This window comes from Xiphias gladius, chromosome 10 (genome assembly GCF_016859285.1).
Source record: "Xiphias gladius isolate SHS-SW01 ecotype Sanya breed wild chromosome 10, ASM1685928v1, whole genome shotgun sequence".
NCBI lineage: Eukaryota > Metazoa > Chordata > Actinopteri > Istiophoriformes > Xiphiidae > Xiphias > Xiphias gladius.
The window spans coordinates 23,342,222-23,366,298 of NC_053409.1; the positions used below are offsets into that span (position 1 = coordinate 23,342,222).

General features: G+C 43.3%; 1 protein-coding gene across 1 annotated transcript in view; it reads right to left on the bottom strand.

Annotated features, from left to right (window-relative positions):
- Nucleotides 1-24,077, bottom strand: part of atrn (attractin) — a 132,636-nt gene that overhangs the window by 73,748 nt on the left and 34,811 nt on the right. Inside the window, exons 12-24 of the mRNA XM_040136426.1 lie at nt 22,557-22,780; nt 20,997-21,118; nt 19,706-19,844; nt 18,829-19,010; nt 16,163-16,382; nt 14,841-15,026; nt 12,501-12,746; nt 10,672-10,809; nt 8,972-9,065; nt 7,725-7,777; nt 6,563-6,657; nt 4,984-5,062; nt 3,861-4,018 (exon numbers count right to left, since the gene is read on the bottom strand). Coding sequence (XP_039992360.1) covers nt 3,861-4,018; nt 4,984-5,062; nt 6,563-6,657; nt 7,725-7,777; nt 8,972-9,065; nt 10,672-10,809; nt 12,501-12,746; nt 14,841-15,026; nt 16,163-16,382; nt 18,829-19,010; nt 19,706-19,844; nt 20,997-21,118; nt 22,557-22,780 — 1,936 coding nt within the window. The remainder of the gene's footprint in view (nt 1-3,860; nt 4,019-4,983; nt 5,063-6,562; nt 6,658-7,724; nt 7,778-8,971; nt 9,066-10,671; nt 10,810-12,500; nt 12,747-14,840; nt 15,027-16,162; nt 16,383-18,828; nt 19,011-19,705; nt 19,845-20,996; nt 21,119-22,556; nt 22,781-24,077) is intronic.

Sequence of the window (24,077 nt, forward strand, 5' to 3'; positions counted from 1 at the left end):
TTCGCGCTAGCGTGGCTGTAAACTCTTCATCTAGTTTATATGCAATTATCATGAATGTGAAGAATGAATTTGCTGGAAAAATAATGAGTAGCTGATTGATTTTCAAGTGAATTGCAAGAGTTTTGTCTAGAATAATGCCTGACAGTAGAACAAAGCTGAATGCATTTTGTATTTATTAATATATATAGTTTGTTTATATTTATAACACATTTAAGTTTTGTATAAATGACATTTATTTTATTACTGTAAATTTTTAATATTTTATCTGCATTTTATATTTTTTAAGGTAAAACAATTTATATTTTCATAGTTTATATTTATTAATTTGCATAGTATTTATTTATTTGTTTTTTTAATTTAATTTATTGACATAAAATTTCGTGTTAGAATAATAAGTAGCTGGCTGACTTTTACGTTGTACCCGCCACTGTTGCAAGCTGGCAAAACCGCTGTGTTTCCGTTTCCTACTCTCTCTCTCTGTCTGATCAGTATCAAGACGTACCCATCAAGCCGCCATGCTTGGCCCAGATAAACACTACAGAGTCCACACAGATACAGTCCACACAGATACACAGAGCGGCCCAGCCAGCTGATAGCTACAGCTGCTGCTACTCCTCGGCAGGGTATTAAATTGAAGGCTGTTCTAATCTCTACCATATCATGACATGTTCAACAAGGCACAGAACAGGAGATCACAGCTCTTTAATGTAATTAGTCTGGGATTTGCGTTTCATTACAAACATCATTAAATTCAGATCTATTCTTCATCAGGAGAGAAGAAAATTGTGTGTGTGGGGGGGGGTAACTCCTTGCTTACTAATTTCAGTGCAAAAGATTTTGCTTTGATGAGCCGACCTGCTCGACTGCGATGGTCACTTTGACCATTGTAAAAGACCTAATTTTTCATAGGTCAAAATGTCCATATGAAAGCGTTTTTTCTGCAATCCACATCTACGGCTTTCAGAAGTTCTGTATATTTTATCTGATATACATTAGGTGGAAAACTGCTATTTGCTCCAAGAGCATAGAGCTGTACTGTTCAGTTTTGGGGGTTAAATAATATGTACCAGTAATTGAATGCGACAGGTTGGGTGGTGAATGCGACAAGTGGAGTCAATGCAAATGGACCAAAAAAAAAAAACAAAAAAAAACAAACAAACACAATGGTATGCACGCTGCTCTTAACGCCACATCCGACCACGTGACAGCAAACAGAAGCAACCTGGAGGTGGTGTGTTGGAGAGTGAGCAAGGGAAAGAGAGAGAGCTCTATATACAGTGGTTGCACACACTAAAGCTGAGAGAGAGAGGGCTTAGCTTGCAAACAGCCCACTCTCAATGCAGCATGTGTTTCAACTTAACATTCCACTTTGCCCTTTCTCGGCTGTTTATGAACCGTTTTTCCAACACTCCGATCACTGCCTGCCAACACTGGAGGACCAACCACCTACGATCGCACACACACACACACACACACACACACACACACACACACACACACACACACACACACACACACACATCCCAATGCCACACTGCAGAAGACCTCTGAAGGCTGGCAGAGTTTAAAAAAAAAAAAAAAGGCAACAAATGAAAAATGAAGGGATGTTATTAAGAAGAAATGGTAAAAATATAATTCTGAGGTGAGGAGCGGTGGCAGGAAAAGAAAGAAAAACGAGCGGAAAATGTTACCTCACTGATGAAGGTAAAGCTCCATGAGTGCAAGGAAGAAAAATGACACGCTAGCAGACCTGCGTGCTTTAGTTTCAAAGACAGGGGTGATCTTCTACATGATCCCACCCAGCAAGGCAGAAGGTGAGTTGGACCAGAGGAAGCTCAGAGGGGCAGGCTCTCTCGACTCAGCTCAGCTCTGTTCTGCTGTGGAGCTGCACTGGTGACCCCCTGAGGCTGGCTGGCAGCAGCTGGAGCTCTGAAGCCGAGACAACTGAAAGCCTCCACAAGGCAGGCTATGGAACATGGAGGCAGGATTTTTTCTCCCGTTCAGGAGGAGGGCAGGGGGAAGGAGCTTGCACAGGTCAACCAGTCAAATCACTTCCAGGACTGATCGGGGAGGCACAAGGGAGGGCAGGCTGCACAGAGCAAACAAAAAGCCGGGGCCAGAGTGCCTCGTACTCGCACACCGGCACCAGCCAATCCTGGCAGTGCATTCATTTTCTGCATCAAACTTACTATTAATGCTGAGTTTATTCTGTCCATTATCATCACTAAATATGCATGTACACGTATGATAAAAACTCTTAAAACCTGCATAAAAAGCTCAGTTGCTTACACGTGTAATCAGGTCGGTACAAAGCTATATGGGGTATTAGGTATTCTAGTCCCCCTCTCAAGCACTGGTGGTAACGCAGCTTAGTCAGAGCATATCAAAGATCCCATGAAATCAGCACTTGAAATTCTTCGGAAAACAAACTTTGTAAATACTGCATCTTCAGTACTGACCTCATGCTGAACTAGAAGGTCTAAATAACAAATTTGTCAAAAGACCGATCAAAAATTGAACTTTTCTGCCCGTCCAATCAAATCAAACTGCCCTTATTTCCATAACTAATATCCTATTGGCTTATACATTGCATTAATCTGTCACTGTCAAATGTCATGTCACAACATCCGGTTTTTGTTTTTTGTTTTTTTTAAAATACACCCTATTAAGGAAGTAATGATACCATTTTATGGGACTTTTAAAGTTTGTCTGTAGTCATTTTAAAGGCCCCCCAGCTAAAATCTGGAAATTACAGACCTTGGTGTCCCTATGTCGCAATGGCCAAGGACTGTAAAATGGATAAATGTAAATGTATCTTCCACAGCTATGATATAAACTGTGTTAACAATATAAAGGGACATGAACGATGGAAGCACACGTATCAGGACGACAAGATAGCTGGCATATGAACAGTTTTTACATATTTATCGCTTTGAGGAAAATCCACACAATGAACCAACTGACTGAAACAAGTCGACTCTTATGCTGCCGCGAGTACATTAGCTAAACACTGAATTTACTACATTCGCACAACCTTGCTGCCACTGTACAGCAGGATTAATGCCGAGGGACAGTTCTCTCTCCACTGCCCACATGGCAGCGGTTCACCGAGTGCACCGGCGATTGTAGCTCGGCTGCACACACACAAACACACACAAACAGACACAAACACACACACATCTAGCAACCAGGTAAGCATATACAAAGCCCTATTCACTACTACTGCCAAGGAGCCACATCAACACTGGGGAAAAAGCTCCTGCACATCGAGGGCAGGAACCCCCCCCCCTCACAGACCACATTTTACTGGTGGCTGCCAACATTTACATTTTGCACATTTTACCAGCCAACTTTTTGGTTTGTAGAGTAAAACGGTGGCTTGTGAATCAGACAAGCTCACCAGTCACAGCGAAAATCGACCACAGCTTGGCTGCACTTTGATACAAAATATGTGCAGCTGAGCGTATAAGTGTTTATTCAGTTGCACAAATACATACATACTGAATATGGGATAGCTCTGTGCATGAAAGCATATTAGGAGACTGTGCCATTTTGGAGATGCTTTTATTCATGAGTACATACATTAGCTTTCAGTCGCTTGTAATAATCATACATGTGCGTATGCACTGTTAAACATGACATCGACTCCAAGCAGAAGCAGTGAATATTCAGGCCTAGTACAGTTTGTATTCAACTTCTACTTGACTAGGGCTTTTATCACATTTTATGCTCTTCTTAAGTCATGCTACACATTAAATGTTTCATGTGTTACTTGAACAAGCAGCATGAATGGGCTACTACGTCTTACTTTATTTCAACATGAAGTCGTTCCAATATTTTGAAGCTGAACTGAAGCTTACTTGAATCTTAATGGGCCACGTAAAGTTGCTGACGTAGACAAAGAACGTTATGTTCGGGCTGTTGCGGAAATCAAAGTTCTCATTGGAGAAGCTGTCTTTGAACTCCTTGATGTTGCTCCGGGAGACGATGGGGATCTCCTCCCCGGTCTGGGTTCCTGCTGAATGACAGAAAGAAGAACAGAAAGGAGGGATGGAGACGGAGGAGGAGAACAGAGAACGTACACAGAATATGATGGAGGGCATTGATAAAGAGATGGAAGGTGGACAGAAATGGGGTGAAGGTCAAGATACCAGTAAGATCAAGCCATATTGTAGAGATAAATAGATGAGTGAGGTAAGGGAGACAGACGTTAGTGGATATTCACTGGTTTATCTCTGTGCTACATAAACTCATTAATGAACTTTAGCCAGAACCATCAGCTTCTAATTCCAGATTTTTTCATCTATACGAGATGAACAAAGCAAACGTGACAGCACTCCGTGTATGTAATTCTCCCGTTTTTAGGAAAACAAACATATTTCTCAACAATTAAATTACACAAGGAGAAGTAATGAGTTTTTGAGTTTAAATTACCAAATCATTTTTTTTTTTATTTGTCTATATTTTATTTTATATTTTGGATGTAGAGTCAACACACACACACATCGCATGAATACAAAAGTAAAATATTACCAGGTTGTTACCTGTTACCTAACCTGCAACATTTAGCAAAACACATAATGTGACCCAACGGTTCCTCACTGTACTAAACTTTAGAAAAAGGCCTAGAGCAGGACAACACCTGGCATGGCCACCGGAGGACAGGGAGCCGCCACCTGCTGTCACCTTATGTTAAACTGAATTATTCTGAAGTGTGGATCTGCAACCAACAATTATTTTTATTATCAGTTCATTTGTTGATTATTTCTTTCGTAGACCGTTTAGTCAATAAAATGTGAAACAGAGCCCAACATGACATCTTGAGACTGCTCTTTTTGTCTGACCAACAGTCAATATATATATAATAAAGGTCTTCAAATTACAGTGATATAAAAACGATTATGTGATTATCAAAATTGGTGGCAATCAATTATCTGTTGTTGCCTAACTGTATCAGCACTAGTAGTGTTTGTTGAGACCTACCAGTGAAGCTAGTGGCCCACGTTATGTTCAGGTTGAAGTTCTTGGAGGCATTTATAAACATGTCGAGATCCCGGTTTGGCTGAAGAGGGAGAAAGGAAACAGAAAACACGCAGTCATCATCGTCACTATTACCACTACTGGTGTCAAACTTTTTTCTAGTTCCAAATATCATACAAACGTGCAGTGGAGCCAGAATTCAGAGGTCCATTGTTTCAGTCAGTGACTTACAAAAAGATAAAAACGGCCCCACTGCTTTACAGTAGATCCTGAGCACCAGTCTGCAGCTGCACCAATCAGTTACTGTATTGCAGACTAGAGCACAGGCAATTGAAGCTGAATTAGCAAAACAAATGTTTGAACAAGAATCAGTGATGAAAATGTATTAAATGTATTAAATGACTCTAAGTGCAACTCGCAAACACAATTAAATAGCTTCAGTGTAGATGAATAGTTGAAGAGGCTCCATTACGAAAAATTCTAAAAATCTCCAGTTCACATTTGTACATATATAAATCGATGATGTACATTATAATGCAGACATTGTTGAATTTTGATTTCTTTTAAGTGGTTGAGTTTGAAGCACTACATCAAAAAGACTTTGCAGTAAGTCTTGGCCTTACGCTCTCTGAACGACGGCTAAAATCCTTCAAAGACGGCAAATTTAAAGCGCTTTGAAAGGACATAAGGAAGTTTTGCCTCATTTTCGGTCGGTGATTTTCTACTGGGCATCTATCACACTACAGAAAAAAAGATCACAATCAAAAATGTAATTTCCCGTGACTCTAAAAACACATTTATTTTTGCACACCTCTCGCTGATAGAAGGGATCACGGTTCTGCTAATTTGCTAAAAGCTTCATCGGGGAGAAAAAAAATACCATCTGGAATATTTAATCAGATCCTCGTCTTTCAGTTTCGGCTCCAGATGCTGCAGCCAGGTAAACAGGACCGGACAAGCTTTTGTTGGCTGGGAAAACATCTGTGTGATTGTGTGATGCGTGCAATTTACGCTCTGACATCACACTGCCCATCCATTCTTCGCCCTTGGTAGCCTGACATGTTGTAATATTTCCAATTATGTAGTTAAATCTTTTTTTATGTATTCAAGTATTCCTTGAAAAATTAGGTCTCAGCCTCATTGGGTCTTTCGTAACTTAATAAAGATACTAGAATGATATAAAGAGTTTGTTGTTGTGCTGTTTCTCCTCTGCTAAATGGGCTGCAATGGAGCCAGAAGGGGAAGTAATCACAGTATTATGGTTGATGCTTTTATTTTGAAGACTACATCTATTGTGTGTGTAATTGTATTGTGAATTACTTTGTGTTTTTCTATGCCTGTCTCTGTCGATTGAAAAGCATCCATCTCCAAATGTGGTGATTTTTTCAGATCAACTGCAGGAAAAAAACGTTCCTCTATGGGTTCAGAAAATTTTCTTCCTAAGCAGATACGCAGTTTTCGCGAACGTAAACACCAGCATCATCATCATCATCATCATCATCTGGTGCTGACTTCACCGTCTTTAATCCTAATACAAGAGACAGCTGCTGTGACAGCGGGGCGTCCAGCGTTAGATATGTACCTCCTCAGGTGTGGCCACGAAGTTGATGGCGGTGTAGTAGCGGTCGTCCTCCTGCGACAGGCTGAAGGTGAACTGGTAGTCGATGAGGAGCGTGTCTGTTTGAGGCGATCAAGCCGCAGGTGTGGGTGTGGGAGGGCATGGAGGCGATTACAAGAGAAGAAGAAGAATAATAACTTGTTCAGTCTGGTCTGAAAGTCACACAAGAACATGTTTTCAGACGGCGCTCGGGGCAGGAAATTATCCAGATCCCCTTTCTTTTTCTATTTCACAATTCTATTAACTTTCTTGGATGGACCTGAAGAGTTTGGTCTGCGTTCTGTGATGAAACTCACGATAGGGGCTGGGTTATATAGCTGTGTACGAGCCAGCATTAAGCTATAGCTGAGGATCACTGCCACTATACCAAAACTATATATGACAAGTCAGTAAGTCAAACATGTACTAATGGACCGAGCCCTATCTCTGTGTGTCTCACACTGCTCACAGCTCTCGTGACCTGGAAACCTTGAAAATACGTTCTTCATTCTCTTCCAGACTTTTCAGTCGGAGAAGAGGGTTACAAGACCACGTTGGTGGATACAAGTTGACCCCTTTCGTCTGTCTGTCTGAGAAGTTTGAGACGTTTGAGACGTTTGTCGCCCCTATCAGGTCTGCCATTACTTAGAGCTCCTTCCCTACTGTTAGAAACGTTTTTGGATTATAAAACAATGAGGAGTTAAGTGTTTGAGGACCACGAGGACACAGCTCCTTGAATTCCATGGTTTGACAGAAATACCTGTCCCACATCATTATGTTCTCCGTAACTACAATTGACAAGAAAATAACAATGACAAGAGACTTGTGTGCAGCGTGGACTGTCCCTGGCAAAATGACTGTCATCGCAGCAGGGAAAAGAGAAAAACAGTCCCTTCAAAAGCTACTCACTCCTCTGCGATTCACTTTCATCTGCGTCTCAGTGCCGATTATTTCCATTAAGCTGTTTCTCCTCTGGCTGTTATTTCTTTAAACGTTAAACTACTTGAGACCTACTCTGATTTAGGAGCCATGTAACTGTCCTGGCATTAACCTGAACAAGGGAGAAGAGTCAGGCGTCACAGTGCTTCCTTAGTGCGACTCTTCCCACCCCACCTTCACTGAAGTTGGTAATTGGAATTCCACTTACAGTAGCACGTTCCTTTGAGGGGGTTGCCTTGGTAACGATTCTCAACTTCACACCTGAAAGAGAGAGGTGTAAGATGGATGGAAAATGGGGAAAGAGAGGGTGAGAGAAAGCGACAAAAAGGGAGACAGGAAGATTCAATTGCTGGTGAGAACAAAGCCGAGAGAGCGGCGAAAACACAACAGTCAACAGTGGCGCGGCTCTTGACCTTCAATCAGCTGGAGTAGAGACACAATAAAAACAAAACAGAGAAAGACAAATGAAATAAATCACTTACAGATGCATTCTGCCTATTAAAAAGAGAAATAAAATAAATAAAATAGCCTGATCTGCATACTGATGACCATTCAATTAAAAAAAATAATAAAAAACAAAAATAGCCTGATCTGCATAAGCCATACAGTAATGAAGGCCTAAGTTTAGATAAGTATTAAAAATATAGCTGAGAGCACTAATGATCAGCGGCTGCTATAGTGGGCCAAAAAAAGGAAAAAACAAAAAAAAAAAATGCCGGACATGGTGTGTATTGGACTCTTATCATAAAATCTCAACATATTAGCACGTGGCCCAGCAGGTGTTTTTAAAAATCACGTTTCTAGAATAATCCAAATGGTTCAAAATGTTTGCATGTAAAAAAAAAGGTTCTTGACTTTCGTGCAAATACAGATTTATATCAAGTTTAACATTTCCATGACTGACAACACGGATCTTTTCAAAAGTAGCGACAATCTGCTTTTTTATTCTCACTTGAGTACATAAATGCACTGCAACAAATAGCAAATAAAATGACCTTGCTCTTTTTTGGACTAGTCGGGAAGCTGACTGTATAAAGTGGTTCTTTAAACTCAGAGAACATCCCAAGAAATTTCAGTTCCCACTCCTAATATTGACTGACGAGTGAATGACGTTCACGCAGTTGACAAGTGGTCGCAGCCTTGAGGCTTGAGGCCATTTGAAGGGGCCTCTATAGGACACTAAGTACTGCTCTCGTGTGCTATCAAAATCTTAGCATGTGGTCTCACAAATAATGCATGTGATGGACAAAAAAAAAAAAAAGACTAAACCACACTCCCCCAGCCAAAGTTAATTGTAGCTGACTAAGATATTTCAGTTTCAAGGTTTTGCCTAAAAGTGCAGACCAAGCAGAAGTGGAGAAGAAAGTGTAGGAGCACAGAGGCACGGCAGAGGAGGACAGAGGAGGACACGGGAGGACAGAGGGATGGATGAGCGTCGTAAAATTTGAAACTCACAGGTGGCAGCGATCTCCTTTGATGCCCTTAGTGGTGCAGAAGCACTTGCCGTTGTTTGGGTTGCACATGCTGGCGTGGCCGTTACACTTGCAGGCTGAGCAAAAAACATCAAACATCAAACAAAAAAAACAAAAAAAAAAAGAAATTGAAGTGTCTCAGTAAGGCAAAACATTTAACCACTGCTGTCATATTCAAATAAGAAACGGATACATAATATTGAATATATTGTATATGCAGGGTGACAGATTGACTCTCGTGTAGTGTGAATGTCTGCTCCTGTTCTTTGTAGTGGAGTAGAACAACATGTTATAAACGTTTCATTACACTGTGATTCGAATACTATTTATCCATTTCGAAACGACATTAATATACATCCCAAGATGCAGCCCGATGCTCGCAGTTCACCATCAATAAAAATGTGGGTCTTACTGGGTCTGTCTGACAGCCCCCTGTACACCGCCTGATCCAACTCACCATCAGGTGGTGATCAGCCGAAAGCTCTGCTCCTTTCTTCAGTCTGTTCAAGACACACAACCACAAATCCGATAATACAAAGTCAATTATCGATGTTTGGCCGAAGGCGCTGTGGTTGCGAGGTGAACATAGGAACCGACTTACGCTCCAACGTGGTGCGTTGTCATAGTTCTGAAATCCAATGAGAAAGGACTCTTTGGGTTCAGGTCGGGCAGGCCGTTTCTCCCAGGCGTCCCCCTCTAGGTCCGTTCGTCATTGCTGACGTTTGCTCTCTAGTCCCGCAGGTGTCCCCGGGAGTCGTCCTTTTCAGAACCGCACCCAGAGACTCCAAAGGGGGCCGGATACTCGGAAATGCTGACTCACCGCACGGGCACAAACGACAGCCAGCGCAACCCTGTCTGCAACACTGTGTTGCACATAGGCAACTGGCTCCTTCTCCAATGAAAGGACGAGGGAGGGGGAAAAAAAAGTCCAACCACGATCCAGGAGTTTAGTTCAGGAGCCAATTCTCTGCATTGAGGTGAACCCACCTTTAACGCTGCGTCTCCCACACAAGCTCCATCTACTACCCCACTCAAAGGCGACTTTCCACATCCCAAGACGCAGTTCTTGTGGCCGTTACAGATGCCAAATGTCTGTTATAGGTTTGGTGATTTTTGAGAGCCATTTTCATCACACCTGCACGGAGGTTAACGTTTCTCATCCTTTGTGTTAATGCCGTTTATCATTTTTAAAACCAACTGAGCCTCCTGGAATAAACAGCAGCAAAATATATAGAAATCCGTGTAACAATGGGGAACAGCTGGTGGAGCAACACATTGTGATTTATGTACATGTGTTATCTTTCTTAATTGTTCATTATCTCCTTTTTGGAGGTATAGATTATGAAGTCCGTACCTTTTGCTCATAATGCGTCTCAAGTCAAACTGATGTTTGGAATTAGAGCTCAAGGAAAAGAGAAAAAAAAAATGCAAAACTGAGGTTGTGATATATTGGTGAGCTAACCTGGACGATTGATTTGCTGCCTGATTGACTGGCTGTCAGTATTAGCTGCAGAGCGGAGTAAATCTTTAATATCCAGGGGGACGCTTTACTGTGCAGCCAGGAATCAGGAAAATGGCAGACATAAAACCGAACTGTAAAATACTGCCAAGTTAAATGAAGCTGTGCGCACAAGGACCGACCGGCTGATTTACTGCTGGGCCGAATGGCCCACGGATACTCACGCTGGCAGCTGCCCCCGTTAGTCGGATCCCCGTAGAAGCCAGAAATGCAGCTCTCGCAGTGGCGGCCGGTCGTCAGGTCCTCGCACTTCTCGCACACGCTCTCGTTGACACACTGACTGTGACCGTTACACTGACAAGCTGCCAGAGAGTAAACAAAGCGGACACCGCATGGACATCACGCAGAGGAATACATGAATTTGTAAGTTCATTTGCAAGTACAGAATGTGATGTGCAGTCTGGGGTAATGTTACTTTGATATTCTCTTTGCCTTCCAGGCTTATTTGTCAAGATTTAACTTCAAGGATCCATTAAAATGAGATTGGTCACATTAGCCACTGCAGTTCACTGGGAGGTTTATTAGTTGATATTAGGTTATAATGAATGAGCAAAACCATCCTTATGAGCAGCCAAAAACGTTCAGATACTAGGGCTGGATTCTAGTTTCATTCTTGGGGCACTTAAATGATTTTATAGTTTTCTTGTCTGGAGAAAATACTACGCAACAAGTGAAAACGGTTGTGCAATGTCCTCTGTGGCTCTGACAGGAGACTTCTAAAACTAAAAAACAAAAAAAACTAAAAACATGTTGCACAGCTTTGGCTTTAGACAGAAAGCCTGTGTTACAAATTGGAGGAGTGGTGTCTGGAGGAGGTGGTAGTATGGGTCAAGCTCCAAAAAAAACCTCCCCAAAAGGCAACACGATCACATCCTGTCGTTAGAAGCCCGTTAATTATCTGTGCTCTACAAACTCTGAGCCCGAAGCTCGTAAAAACGCAGGTTTCTGTTCAAAAATAGCAGTCGCCGAACTAAAGCTGGGATAACCTTAAGACTTCAGACTGATCTCTTGATTTGATATGATTTTTGATTCACAAATTCCAGAATAAATTCACTTGAATTTAATGCCATTCAATGATTCTTGATGATTCAGTTACATCAGATAAATACAAATGTTGGGTAAAGCGCTTCTCAGAATTTATCCTGGCAACTTTACATTTCTCCTACGTTCAGCAGGGCAGCAACACTTGTTTCCTTGAATATAAAATTGTGCAAAGTGCACATTGTCAGCTAAAGTGCAAACACATCTCCCAGTTGTGCAAATGTGGACCAGGGAGTTATTTTCCTTGACAAAAGCGAAATGACCAAAGCATAGCATGTTTATAATCTTTAGGCCAACATGTGCTAAAGAGTAGAGCAAGAATGATAATAATAAAAAAAAAAAAACATCCAATTTAACGATCCCTTTGAGCACAGACGGGGCAGGAACCGAAAGTCTGCTCACTAATTCATCGGCTCTGTTTGTGTTGACAGGACTTCAGCCTGACGCCTTCAGACAGCCCGGCAGGGACAGACTGAATAAAATAGAATCCCCACAACCTTCTTGTGCCCGTTGTTATAACTCAATTTCCACAAAGTAGACGTTTTCTCGCATCATGCAGCCGTAACTGAAGCACTGGCAACAAAGTGACCCGTAGCTGCCTACGCGTAACTTTTGGCACGGATGTCCATGTGTACCGAGAAAAGGCCCAAATGCAAACATCAATCTCCAGATTTTAAGAATCGATATTGGATCATTCAAATAAAACTCGCAATTAATCGGAATATAGATTTTTCCATCCAGCCCTACTTCAGAGTTTATATTACAGTGTATACCTGTTTTCCTTGTACTTCTCATAACAAGTCAGCTGATCTCAATGTGTAAAAGTGGTGGAATTGCCCTTCAAGTATAAATAAATTTGCAAGAACACAATCTGTACTTTGCATTAAAGAAGTCGGTATTTTCAAAGGATTAATGTCTTAGATTACAAAAGAAAACTAAGAGCCTCTCCTACCTGGGCAGTGGATGAAGGACCAGTTGTATTTGGCCTCGCTGGCGCACATGCTGGCGTTGAGGGCCGGCTGGGGGCTGGCGGGCAGACCGGGCAGGGTGGACGGGGCCGGGACCGAAGTCTGGAAGGGCCCGCGATACGAACCCTCGATGCACTGACCTTTGCCCGTGTTACTGGGGTCGGTGCACCACCCGCAGCCGGGCTGGTCCAGACACTGGCCACACGTTCTGTACCCGGAGCAGTTTTCCGCTGCACCAAAACACACAAGGCAGCCCCGGTCGAAAACAATACATTTAACACGGTTTTGAGGGTTTTTTTCTTTTTTGATGCCGCAATCGTCTTTTTAAAATCGACCTGTGTCATATGGGAAAAACAGTCGCCAGCGTTTCCAGAGCCAGGGTTCTGAATGTTAGCTGACGAACAGTCAGCTGCTACAAGAGAAAAACATAATTGTATGACAGCAGCTCCAACATTAAAGGGACAGTTTGACATGTTTTGGATATAACCCTTGATATCATCTAGCTATTGTCTTGTACTGACCTCATTGTTGTTTATGTATTTTAGTTGCCTTCTTGTCCTTGCTCGCGTGTCTACAACGTGTTACATTTATCTGGTTTGCCCCTGAAAGACCGCTCTCGGTGAGTTTTCCCTTGCGTAACCAAAGCCTTCAGTTAAGGCATCAATCTACGTCCTAGGAAACATGGGCAGCAACGCAGCACGGCCAGTCACCGCGCGACGGGGCGGAGTAAGCCGGTTACGTCGGGCGTTGGAGGGTGAGGTCCAGCCTTTGCAGAAGGTTAAGCTAGGAACTCCCACAATACCTTTTTACAAGGCTCAACGGTAAATTTAGCTCGTTCCTGAGCCACGATACTCTCCACCGGCCCTGCTCAGACATTTGCCTTTATTTTAGGTTAAGTTATCAAACTGTTATTAATGTTCATCTTATCCATTGGAGGGGCCACAGTTTAATGTGTTTAATGAAGGGTAAAAAAAACCCCAAATATTTAAAGATGCTCTGCTCCAGAAAGCCACAGTTATTTAAAATGTTGCCTTTTAGGATCTTTTACTGTACATTAACTGTAACTGGAGCATTACGTGAGCAGACTTCAGATTTGGGCTTTTACTTTCGTGCACGTTTTCACTCATTTCATAGATTGAAACCCAGGAATCCTGAGTGAGCGGTCGGGGGTTACACAACTTGCATATACACGTACATGTTGCTGCAACCTAATGAGAGGTTTAAATAGCATTTCATGTGTCAGACATAAAGTGTTTTTGCAAAATGTTTTTCTATGGCAGCAACAGCAATTTGTTCAGAGTAAACAGGAGAAGAACTGGGTAAAGAGCATGAAGGGCGTAGGGGATGCAGAGAGAGATTCACGCACATTTTAAAGTGAACATTTTATGTATAATCATTGGGTTTCCGCTGTAAAGATGCCGATTCGAGGGCCGCAAAGCATAACAATTAGAAAGGCTCTTACAGAGGTGTGAGGAGATCAATGATGCAACCCAAGTAAACTTTCTTTCAGTATTCATATATTAATGGAAACGTTCCCCTCCATATGGTATAAAGATATGTGCTTTCCTGTAGACAAATTTCACTTTTCGCTACGTTCAGCTGGCCCGCTGCGCACCGACTGAAAGATTATTAAGAGTACCAACTGTGCACACTCTCAATTTTCCCTTAAATTACTACCAAATTACATTTTTCTTTTCGAGAAACTTGTTGGAAATTATTCAGAATCGTTCAGAAATGATGGCCCCATAAAATAAAAAGTGTGACCGAGCGGCGTCTTTAATTGACAACCCTTGAAATCATCTGACGTCCTCAGTTATCTTGTTATTTGCAGTGCTGTCTCAATTTAAAAGCGGGAACGTTACAGCAGTCGTCTAGTCCCAAGCTCCTCGTTCTCGATAAACTCCTAACTCCTTATATCGTTGATCAAAGAACAGCTCTACCTATTTAAATTGCCATACTCAAAAATAGCAATGGCAGAAGGGCAACGTCCTGCCTCTATCAAGCCCCGGGGCTTTTTCGATAACTGCTTTTCACTTAACTGCTGTGTTGTAATAAATGCTTTGAGTGGGGTTTAATTTCAGTGTATATACCCCCACACTTTTATGAAAGAGACTGAATGACATACATCTTTTTTTTGTTTTTTAAATTACATGTAAGAATGTGTTAACGGAATACTAACTTTGGACTGAATATTCTGAGTGTGTATATAGTTGTGGTGTGTTTTGCCAAAATCACAAAAAAAAAAAACGGGACAAGAATCACAATGACTGTCGTATTAAGCCCGTAAATGGACATGAAAGAGAGAGAGGAATGAGACGTCTTACGTGGACAAGTGTTCATGGTGTACCACTCCATACACTGTCCGAAGGGGAAGGAGGCCACGTAGGCGTTGGAGTCGACGCACTGCTTCATGTTGCTGCACCACATGCACTCCGAGCTGCTGCTGGTGCATTCGCTGCAGGTGGTTCGCATGGCGCATGGCGTCCGGCACTGCTTGGCACTGTGGTTGGCTGGGGAACATTTTCAGCACGTTAGGTTTAAGCCCCTTTGAAAGTTAGAAAGCGCAGACATTCAGCATGGAAGTCTCGGTGGGAGTCAAGCGTGCTCTGGCAGAGTTCTCCCCGTGCTGAGCGCCACTGGACTACGACAAACAAAGTGCTGCTGTATCTGGAGAGCAGAACAACTTGTTTGTCCTGGGTAACTTCTGCTAAAACGGCTGAAAAGTTGATCCTCATGCATTTTCTGGTCGGTGTCAAACACTGAGAATTTCTGATGCAACCAGGCAGAAATTTCGATGCATCATTTTATAAAAACAAACCTCAGACGAACCTCAGATCTATTTACTAAACCGTGAACGCCTCCATTTGCCTTTTAAATTATATTTCTGCAATTTTATACTGTAAAATGTGTGCAAAAAAAAAAAAAAATCATCTTCCATTGCTTATGGCTGTGCAACACATTTTGAAAGCAGCTGGTAGCAGTTGCACCTGCAGTTAAAGGGGTTCTACCACAATTTACTAATTTTTTAATGGTCAAAACTGAGGCAGAAAAGGCCAAGATGCTCAGTTTTTAGTACCTAGTATGGGTCAAGATCCAGAAACACTGGATCTTAAATTTCAAATAATAAAACTCACTAGAGTCTTTCATTAGACCTTCCGTGACTGCTATATGCCCACAGCTTTCAAACTTGCTGTCCGCTGTCATGGGATATTCACGGTTAGTTTACCGGTGTGTTTGACATGCAGTAACAGTCGGTGGAGCTAGCTAAAGTTAACAAATGCTGGGACTAGACTACACGATATTTTGGCATAAAAACTGCTTCCTCGGACAGACACGGGGTGCCTGGAACAAAAACGAGCAGAAACAGCAAGTTCTGTATCTAGAACGCCTCGCGAGGCCGGGACAGAAAGATTAGCGTGCCGATTCCAAGCCTGGATATCTTGGGCCTGTTCTGCCCCATTTCCTTTGCCTGTCACGTGAGACCGCAAGCAAAGTCTGGGCTTCAACGGTAGTGTATTTACCCCGACGTTAACTTTACATGTTTTGTGGTCGTGTATTCGAGTCAGTTTCCACGAATCCGAATGTAATCTAACAGCTATCTGCTGACAACCATATGCTGAAAATCAATATGGCATGGCGAACCCACCCGGTCGTTCACACAGGCTGCCGTTCACTGGGTTGATGCAGGTTTGAGCTTTCAGTCCGCTGGACGCCGGCTCGGCCAGGTAGCCACAGAACCCGGCGTCGCTCGGCTCTCCGGGGAGCCACTGCAGGGTGGTGTTGGTGAAGGGCGACATGTCCTCCCAGCACCAGTACGACACGTTGATTTTCCTGAGCCCCACCCAGGGCGTCACCGTGGCCTTGTACTGTGAAAACAGACAGAGGAATTTACGTCCAGTTTCCTTTTCACATTTTTCTCTAAATCATTTGGTGATGCTGGGAAATCTCTTCGCATTAAATGTTCACTAAAAAAAATGCCGGTTACTCCATAATTGAAGACTAACGGGACATTTGTTGAAAAGCAATGTCATGAACAAATAGTCAGAAACAAATAGTAATAGCCATCTTTTTTCTCTCTTTTTTTTGGCGGAAATCACAAGTTTGCCGTGGCTGTAAACAAAAACAACAACAACCAAAAGGACAAGTGAGAGGAATTTTTCATCTGCACTGACATAAAATCCACTGGACTGACTGAGCGGCAATAAAAGCAGCTTTATTCCAATGGACTTGAGAGACTCCTTTATCCATCTCATCTCTAATCAATGGCCATGCGGTTGCAGTAGTAGTAAACAAAGGGAGCTCGATCTCTCAAAGACATGATTCGAATTACTGTTCCGTCAGGCTTACTTGCATTTCTTGGATTGATTGATCCTGTCTGGTAATAGCTGGAACTGCTAAACAGTAACCGACGGTGTCAATAAAACAAAGGCGGGAAGGCTTGCGAGGCATGATTCAGAGTCTCTGTGCACGCAGGTACGCAAAAAACTGGACAGTTAGAAAACAAATGTTAGTCCAGACCTGGGATGTTTACTACAAAATGTACTGCTGTGAATGTATACTGATCTCGCTGATTAGACCCAACTGACTAAACGCTGAACTCCGGCTGTTTGTTATGTACGTTTTGAGGCAATACTCGCACTCAATTCGGCCCCGTAGTGAAATACGAGCTTATATTGCAATTCTTGATCGATGACATTAACCACTAGAGGGTGCAGGATCAAAGCTACGAGGCCAAGCCAATACTTACAATAAGTCACAGTGTACTTGTACACCACTTCTTGCAGAAACCGCACTGTCTGTGTAGTGTATGTGTTATTTCTACGTGCACATTTCAAATAATGATCGGTAATAGTGATTGGAGGGGGCCGGGGCTGCAAATAATTTAAATTGCCAAGTACTTTGTGACAGATAAATAAATGAAGGACGTATGCGGCTCGATCTCTGCGTTTGCTGTCAATCTCAGCTGCCGCTTGCCCAGCTGCAGCTCTTCCTCAGCTGCAGTCTGCGCTGTGCTCCTCCTCTCTCTCTCCTCACTCCTCTCTCTCTGCTCTCCTCTCTCTCCTCTCCCTCTCTCCCTGCTCCTGCTGCCCTGCTGCCAGCTCCTCTGCTGCTCCTCTGGAAATATTCAAACTGAATCCCCTAACCTCCTATCCCTCCCTCCCCACTCTCTGCTCTCCCTTGTTTGTTTCTGTGCCTGCCTTGTACTCCTGCTGCTCCTCCTAATTGCTCTCTCCTCACTTTTCCCTGTTTTCATTTTTTTTGCTATCATTAATTTTTTTTTTGACATGCTCCCTGATTAATAATGCTGCCCATTAGTCATTTCATTGCAATTTATCCGAGCATCGCATCCGCTGCAGCGAGGAGAAGCAGAGAGACCGAGAGACACAGAGGCAAAGAGAGAGAGAGAGAGAGAGAGAGAGAGAGAGAGAGAGAGAGAGAGAGAGAGAGAGAGACAGAGAGAGAGAGAGACAGAGAGAGAGAGACAGAGAGAGAGACAGAGACAGAGACAGAGAGAGACAGAGACAGAGAAGATACAGAGACAGAGAAGATACAGAGAGAGAGAGAGACAGAGAGAGAGACAGAGACAGAGACAGAGAGAGACAGAGAGAGAGACAGAGACAGAGAGAGACAGAGAGAGACAGAGAGAGAGAGACAGAGAGAGACAGAGAGAGACAGAGAGAGAGACAGAGAGAGACAGAGAGAGACAGCGAGAGACAGAGAGACACACTATAAGAAAATCAATTCACTGCACACAGCTCTACAATGACATAAGTAAATATTAAAATGTAATGTATGAGAAACACTAGGAGTGAGTAAGAGATGTCTGAGCTCTGAGGAAAGTATCTGTAAATGGAAGATTTGTTTCACGCTCACTGGTCCAAAAATTACAGACAAAAAGGATCCGACCAGAGCTCACCTGCAGAAAAAAAAGAGAACATTTCAAAAAGAGAGAAGCTACCACAAAGACATCGGCGTTCAAAAACTAAAAGGATGGTTTCTTTGTGGACCTTCGTGGTTTCCTTTCTTCTTGTTGGATTCTTTTGTGTTTTTCTTGTCTCATCTGTAAACGCGCGCCTGTGTTTCGACACGAAAATCTGTCAAAGAAGATTCACTGTCTATTGTGGTCTTTTTGCTGTAATTATCTATTTTAACCACTACATCTATTTTAATGTAAAACTCTGCGTATCTCAAGCTTTATCGATATATTTTATTCACTGCCGATTTTACCACCCAATTACGGGGGGGGGGGGTATCAAAGTCTCGTCTAATCTGATAAGTAATACCCAGGACCAAACCCCTCCTCCGTCTTACCACCACGCTCATAATCTGCAGCTCCTTCAGGACAAAGTCCACCTTCTTCTGTGTCGTGAGCGAGGCCAGGACAGCGTTGTGGCTCCTGCAGGCCAGCTTGGCGTTGTCATAGGAGTCCTTCGCCGTGATGAACTTCAGGCAGGAGTTGCCCACCAGGTGCCAGCTTTCACCACACACATTTTCTGGAAACGAGAGAAGAGACGAGGAGTTGGCGCTATAGACGCTTCAGGTTTGCTAGGCCGGCACGTGAGGTGATAGCATGTTAGTGGGGCGAACTGGGATCTATCTTGATTATCCACCTTCAACATCTATACATTAATCAGTTTGAATAAATTCCACAGGCCTGATGAGGGAAAGCAAACCATTATTGCAAGAAATTGGAGAAAAATCTGAAAAAATGAAACAGTATCCTGTTGCTACAACGGTTTTCCTTCTCTCTTATCCCTATTCTTCTGACCCTTTACAAATATCTTGTGACCTCTTGGGGTCACGCAACCCACAGTTGGAGAATCACTGCCCAAAAAGGCACCTTATAATAGTAAAATGTAAGAGGGGCCGACTATTGTAATGTCACCTTTGCATTAAATACAAGCATCTGTGTCTTTTGCATTAGGGGAAATTTTAATTTTAGGACAATCTGGATCTTATTTTTAGTTTTCTTTTAGTTCTGAAAAACTCACAGGGCTGATTATGGGAAAAATGAGCTGATTCCGTTTTCAGCTTTACAATGCACCTGCTACAAAGAGCAAGCGACATGCATCCCTGAATCTCAGAAATTAAGCTGGTGCTTCTCATAAAAACGATAAGATAGCTGGCCGGCAGTAAAAATTTTGGAAATTTAATGGTTTTATTTCCATTAGATAACATCCGCAGTTACCTGGCAGTGAAATGCACTCCTGGTTGCGAGGTTCCCACTGGCAGTTCTGGTCCACAGCGCAGCTCTTGCAGCTGGTTTTCTTGTTGCACACATATGAGGGGTTGTCCTTGGGGCAAACATCATACTCCCCTATTGCCCCCTGGGGGGAGAAAAACAGAAAAACAAACAGGCGTCAACTCTTACGACTCAAAAGTGCCAAATCGTTACATTTCACACTACGTACATGTGACCCGTTTCCGCGAAATGAGACAGTGTTTGGTGGCGGATGGGACACAACATCATTTCGTGATGAGGGGGCAGGTCATTTTGGGTTTATGAGACTTTCACTGGAAAAGATTTAAGCATCTGTGACGTGGTGAGAAAGTTTTGTCTTTCCTTCACGAAGCCGCAGCTATTTGCACAGAAAGCCAGGTTATCGCACGTATTAGATGGTCAAATTATTGCTGTGAGAGAAAACGAAACCTTATTTATCAAGTATTTTCATTTTAGACAAGTGCAGGTACGAGTGCAGTCTGCGTGTGTCTGACAGCCTCCGAATGAGCAGTCACTTAATTAAAGATGAAATGAATCAGATTCAGTGTTGGAAACAAGTACGTGCTTCATCAGTTCTTTATTTACTCATTATTCAAATTTGACACGTCCTAATTTATAAGGTGTAGTAACTCTTGGAGGAAATGAAAGGAAGGTCTGTCGAGACATTTCTGTATCTTATTCAAAGTAGCAAAAATCTGCCAAGGCTGGTGGGGTTGCACTGGCATTGGCCGCAGGAGCCCACAGTGTCCGAGCATTCATCATTCACAAGGTGCTTCCGAGAGCCTGTGACTGTTCAGGAAGTCTTAAAAATCGGATTTCTGCTTGTACGACAAGTGAATCTTATACACTGGTGTGCTTTGTTACAGAGCACGCGATTTTCTTCAAAAATAAATTTGTTCTCATGTGCAGTGAAAACACGTATACGGATCTATATAACAAGAGAGAAACTGAAGGTGACATGAGGATATTCCCATCTTAACATCCAATTTGAAAATTCTGTGGCATGAAAAAGGAAGACCGCTGTTCTTCAACTAAAGCATTACGACATAGCCTTTAATGTTCAAAACAACCAAAGCACTCAACGCCAACGTCTCCCGCAGGAAGTTGGTAAACTCTCACCACCTCCCTCTCTTAGATTTATCCCGCTCCCCATGTCCCCCCATTAGCTGGTGTTGCTGCGGCCTGAATGTTATAAAACGAAGTGCTGCTTTTCTAGGACAATTACGGAGGGAAGTGCCGGCGGGGTCCCTTTTCGTACCGTGGCGGAGGTGCAGTTGCTTCCCAGGGAAACGCACTGGCCCGAGCACCACTGGCAGCCGTTGGTGTTGGCAGTGCAGCTGTAGCAGTCTGTGTACTGGTCACACCTCTCGTTATCAGCATCTGCAAAGTTCGGAAGAACGCGGAATGTGATTACTTCCCACAAATCCACAATTTCGTAACAATGCAGACAGAAATGATACTTGGCCTAACCAGACTGCAGTTTCCAGATGCCTTGTCGGGTGAGTCCACTTTTGTTTTTGTTTTTTTTTTTTGTCGTCGTCGTTTTTAATTTATATTTATGAATGACAGAAGTGGCCGTTGAGCGATTGGGGGTGGCTGATTAGAGTTACTCATTTGCCAGACACCGCTGGTTCCACCCATGACTGAACCACTTTAGAGACTATTTTTTCGTCTTTGCGGTATTACCAGGCCAACGTGGAACTATCTTTAGACCTCTCACTGTCGAATGTTAATCTGCTGTTTCAACCTCTGCAACTTCTTATTGAGAATTTGACCCAAAGCCCTAAAATGAAAGCGCAGGGAATTTGTGTGGTCCCCGATTGTTTCTTACGCGGCAGTTTAAGTAATTCTGATTCTGCTAGATCAGTTGACACGTGCTGGACATGAGGCTTCTTCTGGGGAAACTGGGGCAGGGCGACTGCCAGACAGCAGCCGACCGGAGGGGCCCCCCCCCCGGTATTAAATGTGCCTGAAAGATATTCCGGGGCGCAGTTCCCATCTGCCAGCATTTCTGTGGACGCCAGCGCTGGAAATTGAGACCGGCCGTGCTGGTGAAACAGCAAACAGAAGAGAATGCTCCGCAGGAAGCGGAGAGACCTGGCTCAACTGTCCCTGATGATTACCTCCACGTGTCCTATCTGACACACCTGACACACACAAACACACACACACTAAGGGCAGTAGAACTTGCGGACTGGGACACACTGTCATTTTGAACGAAAATATAACAACATGTTAAAAGGTAGTGAAATGCGTTTATAGGACACACGCACGCACTCTCACATACACTCAGGTAATCATTATAAAGGCAACAGCATTCACTTTAAAATGATATAAAACAGAAACAAGTAGAAAATCCTCACATTTGAGGAGCTGGAACCAGAGAATGTTTGGCTTTATCGCTTAATAAACTGCTTTAACATCTATCAAAACTGTGATTAATACTAATTTATGTTGATCAACTACCCGATAAATCAACTAAGCATTTCATCACACACAGAGTAATGACAGCATCTGGACAGTTTTCTGGAGATGCATCAAGGCCCCGTTTTCTACATCCCAAAGCCTCACACACCCTGGTGAGGCTTTTTTTTTTTTTTGCCCTTTTCACTCTGATGTATGAGACCTCATTGGCAGTCCGTGACAAAAAAGCTGTTTCTGTCACTCTCTGCATCCCATGGGACATCAGTGCCGTGAATGCAGATGAGTGCTGCAGACGCTCGGGAAAAATAGCAAGAATCTAAAATCACCGTGGATTAGTTTCACATGGCGGACACGCACAAATGCGGGATTTCGATGCAACGGCGGTGTCACCTACACGATCTTGTATTACAGGAGGCCGGCAGCTGCTGCTGTTCAGGTGCGACGGCGTCGCTCTCCCAGGGCAGGCAGGTCTCCTGGGTGCTGTTCCAGACGCAGTGGATCCCCGGCCAGGCCTGGCTGCAGGACGCCTGGCCGGAGAAGGCCGCGCAGCTGGGCGAGGTGTACGTGAGGACGTCACTGAGCAGCAGGCTGTTGAAGCCGCCGAACACGTACATCACACTGTGAGACGAAGGAGGAGAGAAGATGTTAGAGGACGACAGGAGAAAGAGGTGAAAAGAGGGAGGGGAACCGAGGAAGTATGAGAAGCCAATTTCTAACCCGTAATTTTCTCCAGTTTCGACCTTTTGTGCACAGTGAGAGCCAAAGAATTTTAATCTGAGCAGTGTTTTCCTTCTCTGGGCTTCAACCCACCTCACAAGTCTGCTAAAATCTTGAACAAGAGCTCGCTTCCTGTGCGGATGGATCTGACAGAACCCCTTGCTCCGAGTGTGTGTGTGTGTGTTTGGATGCCAGGTCCGGGGCATATCTGAACATCTTTCTCCCCTGGCCTCAGTTCAGCTGCCAGGATTACTTTGTGAGTGAGAGTTGGGCCTGTACATGTGTGCGCCGGCGCTGACAGCGGCTGGACAGGGCGGACGTGTAATTTCCACCAGACCGATCAAAAGTCCCTTCGGATCATAGAGGGCACACTTCAGACTATTCGCTCCGGACTTCCTGCTGAGTGCATGGATCAGGAGGAGGAGAATGTGGAAGTCCTGCAGAGGACCCCATCGGTTATTCGCTCCTTTCCTTTTCATTAAAAAAAAAAAAAAAAAAAAAAGATACGGGTCATTGCAGAGAAGGAGAGGTCGGCCAAGACAGAGAAAGGATGTACTAAAAAGGGTCAGTTCAAAAACATATTTCCTGACACACATTTAAATTCTTCATGTTATGAGATGTCCGCCTCTTGGATGTCTGCCTCCGCCCCAGTACAACGGAGAGAAGGGAATTTCATTTGCGATGCTCTCATCATTGAAAAATTCAAGAGCAACATCTCTTTCCGGAAATAATCTCCTCGTTACTCTGGATAAACACGCTGTCAACGCTTTTCACAGGGGCCATTTTCTCTTGAAAACTGGTGACCGTGAGGTCTGAACCGACAAGCAAGAAAAATGAAGGAGCGATTGGAGATCGAAAGTGATGACTGGGTGTACAGTGTCTCTTTAAGGCTTCACAGATGTTACATCACGTGTTCTGAAGGGGCAAAGCTTAATTAATAATAATAATAACCTTTATTAGTGAAGGACTCTGGTAAACAAAGTTACAAAATGCTTCAAAGAAAAAGGCGGGGGGGGGCAAAACAATAAAACGATGAATGTGTGCAGGTATTTATGGGGCAAAAAAAAAAAAAAGCTAAGAAATGTGTGTTGGACTCAGACCCTTGAATTCCTTAAAAGCAAAGAGGAAAACCTTAAGATCAATTCTAAAAATCAGCCGAATGCCAAAGTAAAGAGGCTAAAATGGGGTTATGTGATGT